At 34.2% G+C, this 5,627-nt stretch overlaps 1 protein-coding gene across 1 annotated transcript; it reads right to left on the bottom strand.

Moving 5' to 3' along the window:
- Positions 1-1,040: 1,040 nt before the first annotated feature.
- On the bottom strand, positions 1,041-2,762 carry LOC145989152 (putative glutamate receptor). The gene has a single exon (XM_083124445.1). The coding sequence runs from the start codon at positions 2,760-2,762 to the stop codon at positions 1,041-1,043; it is 1,722 nt and encodes a 573-aa protein (XP_082980571.1).
- Positions 2,763-5,627: the final 2,865 nt, after the last annotated feature.

Here is a 5,627-nt window from a genome sequence, read left to right as displayed (position 1 = left end):
GGTAAAACTATGTTTCGGTATGCCAGAGACCAGAAATCTTATATTTCTACGTATTCATGCAATTTGTTATACAGAAAGGACACAAAGTTTCAATTTCACTACAAAGTAAATATGTATGGCCGTCTATTATTTGTCTTTAGTCAACAAATCGAACTGGCATTACACTGTCCCTCTCCTTATTCCAGAACAAACCAATATCCTGTGTCATACACACTTACCAGGAAGTTGTGAGAGAAATTTTGCCTTCTTGCGGTGGTTTCAACATTTAGTTGAAAGGAAATAGGCACATATCAATCACTGTCCAAGTTACTTCTACTTTACTATTTACCTACTTAACTCTTCCTAATTTATTTTCAAACAACATGTTTTGATATCTCTCGAATACTCAAATAATTTCCTATGAAAAAAACTTGCTTAAACATTTTGGCAAGATTTATAAGTATAGGTAATCTATTATTATTTAATTAACGAGAATTCAGTTTTGTAACCAATTCATTTCTGCTTTTCTGTGTATACGTACCTGTTTGTAACACACTGCCTGGGATGGAGGTCCTTCATATTAATCATCCCTATTTTAACTATGATATTAGTTTAGCGACATACCAACAAGATAGAAAGTTGATGAAATATTGATTTCCTTTATTGATTTCTTTAAGAACTATAATACATACAATGATAAAATTTATGTAATAGCATCTAACAAATATTAACATACAAATTATTGTCATTAATTCATTAATTTATCTATAATCGATGAATAGGGTATGAATGTTCTTATTAGTAACCTTCAAGCATAATGTGAGTATTCTACGAAGAATGTTAAATCTATCTTTAAGTTCCATCACGTTACGCCAAAATGATAACTGTAATGAATTGAAAGAAAAATGTTGTAGGAAGGAAATACATTGGATTAAGAAAGTAATTGGTAACGTTCCGTGTACGATGTCTTCCTTATGCTGATGTATGTGGGATATGATATGTGCCAAAATTGGGAGTCCAAGAAATTATACACATATGACTTAGCGGACATTTTGAAATTGTTACTTGAATTGGAACGGATTTATCATTAAATTACGTATACTGTGCCTTTTATTGACTCTGAAACCAATTATTTCACCTACAAAGGCAAGAACTGATAAAGTACACCCAAGCGTCCAAATATACAGGTAGGCTTTAAAGTGTTTCACGCCCAAAGCAGAAAATGTTCCACAAGATTCTGTGCAATGGGTGCTAGGCTTTGCTTCCCTCAGGAAATCATCTTGCCACTTGAGTATCAATCCAGTGGCGTGCATCATAAGTACCAGATCACTAGCCTTAGATACGAAAGGTGAACCTTTTGAGAAACCAATGACTACAAAGTGAATACCTAAATTTTCTGCCATTATGTGGAACCGTGGTGGGCAGCTTAAGCAAACATGAAACTGACTTCCGACGTACAGTACTGAAGCCTTGGCAGCAACTGCAGCCATTTCTTTTCTCCCAGTTACTACGTCACCCATGAACTCTTCGTAACTACGATCTGTGAGTTGGAATTTTTCGTAGAGCGACCACAACAACGAATTTGACGGATCATTCAAGAACATCTGGAAAAATCTCAACCCCTTGATTGGGAAATTGGAACTATCAAGTGCTCGCAAGGTATTAATGTCTGGTTTATACTTTGGGATCGTCATGACACTAACGACACCAGCCTGAAAGAGTGTGGCGAAGATCATGGTGAAGTATGTCCAGAAGAAGAACATTATTCTCATGGAGTACCTACTTGGTTGAGGAACTGACACTTGGAGGAAAATAGAATAAATGTAGAGGAACAAGGGACAGAAACCTCTCTCTGTGTTCCATGAATTTTGGTGCAGAATTTTTGTGAACAGTAGCACAACTAGAAATGTAGCTGCAACTGAGATCCAGATATCCCAAGCAAAGATTGAAACTAGTGCCAACCATACAGGAATTATTTTACCTTTCGGAACCAGGATTGAGGTTTCTGCAACATCGATGTATTTCGTGAAATCTACGGCCTCCAATCTCTCAGGAATAATTCCGAGCTGGCAAAAGGCGAAATCAACTCTGTTAACAGCAAGGTCACCGATGGCGTACGTAAACGTACCATTCGTAAGTTTTGCTCCATAATGCGCTCGTTTATGAATTATGATATTTTGGGTGGTGTAGTTCATGGTCTCGCTAAAAGCCTGGAAGACCTTTGCAAAGTATCCTTTGTGCTCGAGACCTCCATTGTTCGTTTTCCTTAATGAGAAATAAGGCAGTGCGTCATATTCTACTGTCGTTGTTGTCAGTGCATAACCATGCAAGTTGGAAGTTTTGTGCGAGTTGTAAGCCAAACGAAATATTTCCTTCGCCAGATGAAGATTCTGCAACGAAACTTGCTTTTTGTAAACTTCATTCAGGAATGGATTGTATGTCGATACAAGTACACTGCCTGTTGAGATATTGCGTTCCTCTGAAATACCTTCAAATGCTATGAACACCACTGAGAGTCTTATCACACGAATTCTCCAAAGGTATTTCAGTACAACAAGGACATCAGAGTCCATACACCTATCCTGCAAGACGAAAACAATAACTCGTGCTCTATTATTCCAGTAGTAAGCAGTGTTTAGGTGTTGTATCCAATCTAAAAACTGTTTAATGTCATCTGTTACACAAATTACAAAATCATACTCAGATGTTAGCTTGATACTGACTGTTGTGCCATTGTTAAGCGACAAATCAGTATCCACAGTTAAAACAGGATGCCCGACCATACTTAAAGCTTCCAAAGATATATAGTAATTAATATCTTGTATCCCTGTATGGATCACTGTAATGGATGATAACTCATCAGACATTTGTAAATTCAGAACAAGAATTTCATGCATAAGTTCCTTGTAGTGATGGAACGTACTCTTCTTCAACGTATTTTGAATATCTTTCAGAGAAATTACAGAATATGGCAAAAATATGTGAATCGATATTACCAATGCAACCCACATTTCTGTAGCTACTTTTTCCTAATCAGTGTTTCAGTCACATACATGAAGACAATTGTTTTTTATAACATTTTAAACTAAAATAATAATGAACGTTATTCAAGAATAATTCATGTTCAACACGATTTTCAAACTTAACAAGAATACAATAGATTTGTACTCGCGTTCTGATATTTGCATATTTAATTTCTACATACAACGGACAGTGGATATCATAGTGTTGTAGTGGGTAGGATTTTGATAAATACTTGTTGTCCCTGAATGCGTCCTTAAACTTGATTTCAATTGCAGCAGATGTCACCTATTTTTACGTCACATCTCTCAATTCTAAGTTTTACTTTTGTGTCTCCAATAACGCCGCAACTAAATTCCAAAGAGTTACATAGCTTTTATTTTTAAGGAAATTAAAATTCAGAAAGGCTGCTGTTTGTCATGAAAATTATCCACAAAAGCACTTTCAGAGGAAGCAGAACATATGTTTCTCCTTCTCCTTCAAATATAAAATTTTTGGTATCCTTATCTCTTGACTAGGTTCATAGAATATACTTTTATTCATATTCTTTCGCTAGATGTTAAATGCTTCACGGTGATGTTTAACCTAAAAAGCAATAACATTTTTTTAAAAAACAGCAATTTAGAGAAATATTTTTATACAGATATGAAATTGGATCCTATTAAATCACTCCACTGACATTCTACTATATCTATGTTGAATAAAGTAGTATTACTAATATTCGAGCTATGAAACTTACTCAAAAACTGACGTAGTTTAAGATTTTCTGCGGCTTTCCAAAATTGTATTATTCACTAAATTACTGATATATAACAGAACAATGTATTTTATTTTTAATAACGAATTATGTACAAAGATACTTAGTACAGTAATATGAATCATTTATTTTCTAATATAATAACAACAATAAATCAGTAACATGTTTAACTTTATATATTAATGGTAAGCTTGGGTTGAGTACAATATTGTATATACGTGCAATCATTGTATTGAAATTGAACCTTAGCTCGTTTCTACTATTTTGATTTTGTAAATCCTGAATTTTTGTCCTAAATTAAATCGCTATTGTTAGTAATGAAAATGTGATAATGTTTGACATGTTAACGATTCTTTTATTTGTTCTCCCTTAAGGTATTACCTTTTTATGCAAGCAGCTATTTCTACTCTTTGCTATTTGTCAGTCTGATTGCTACTTTTGTCTGCATCATAACTTTGAAGAAAATAGTTATAACGAATATCTTCTGCAATGAATATTAAGAAGAAAACAACCCCAAGCGACTCGCGTGTTACTGTGGTCGCATATTGCGTTTTTGCCCCTGTCTGCCAATCGTGTAAATCTGCATCCTGTAAGCATAAAAAGAAACATGGATTAAGGGGGGAAAATAAATCTACTTTAATTTACATCGCTTTTAAATCGCAAAGATTAATGACTAACTTGTGAAATAAACGGCCTGATAAATACCGCACACCTATAGCATGTTCAGAACCTGAATATGAGGTTATGTTTACATCTTTGTCTGTAGAAATATTAACCAACATATCAAAATGTGAAATATACCATACCACTGTGTACTTCCTTTGTAACAGTTTATTCAATTACAAAACATAAGAACAAGAATGTCCTGAATGTAAAATATATTTAAAGGTTGATTGATTGATTGAGTTGCTTTATTTGACTTCGCTTTTTGTGCCACGTTTGGCTAATTTGCAAAAATGGGTATGAGTTATTTTAAAAGGAATTTATCTTATTTAACGTCTTGTTTAGGCCCTCTCGACTTGTAGTAATGGTAATGAATGACGATCAAATATAATTGGTGAAGTAACAAGATAAGAGCAACTACGTAAGTCGGGATTGGATTCCGGAATCTTGGATGAGAGGGATTTGCATTCGTTTCTCTTACAATCAATTGTACTAAAACGTAAAATGTACTTGCATTTCTGTGCACGTTGAAAAGGAGCAAATGTACACTAATTAGACTCAATTTATAAGATCCACAACAGCGAAAAGTTATTGTACACATTGCATTGAAACCAGCAAGAATAATCATATTGCAACTCCTAGTTATAATACGATTAGGAAAACACTATCAAAAGTGAAATCCTTCACGCCTATTACGTCCATCCAAATGGGAATGGAATGATTGTATGATTTCATTCCTCCAGCAAGATTTGTATAATATTTTAAATTACTTTACCTTTCTTACGTTGTAAATGACTTCACGCTTTGAGACAGGGAGTGCCATTATTCCACCGATTTCAGTAAACATCAATGGAGAATGTTTCAAGAGTGGTTGCACCTTATATCAATAATACACTTGTTATTAATACTCCTTACATTTTGGTACATTTAGAGTTACTTGTTCATTAATAAGTACATTGATACATTATTAATGTATGATAACATCCACCTCCGTAGGTTCTTTATTCTCACTTTTCGTGTCCCTAAAGTGCACTTAGAATAGAGTTTGCCCTACTTTCATGTAAAATCACAAATTTATGGCAGTGCATTTCTATATACTAATGTGTGTTCTGAGAAATAGGAGTTATTTCCTCTGAATCATCTGCATATGTCTAGCTGAGAGACAGAAACACGGAGCAGATACAGTCAGCATTATTTTTTAATAAAC

This window comes from Lepisma saccharinum, chromosome 6 (genome assembly GCF_977018435.1).
Source record: "Lepisma saccharinum chromosome 6, izLepSacc3.1, whole genome shotgun sequence".
Lineage (NCBI taxonomy): Eukaryota > Metazoa > Arthropoda > Insecta > Zygentoma > Lepismatidae > Lepisma > Lepisma saccharinum.
Note: the sequence above shows the minus strand (reverse complement) of the source record. Positions and strands in the feature narration are given on the sequence as shown.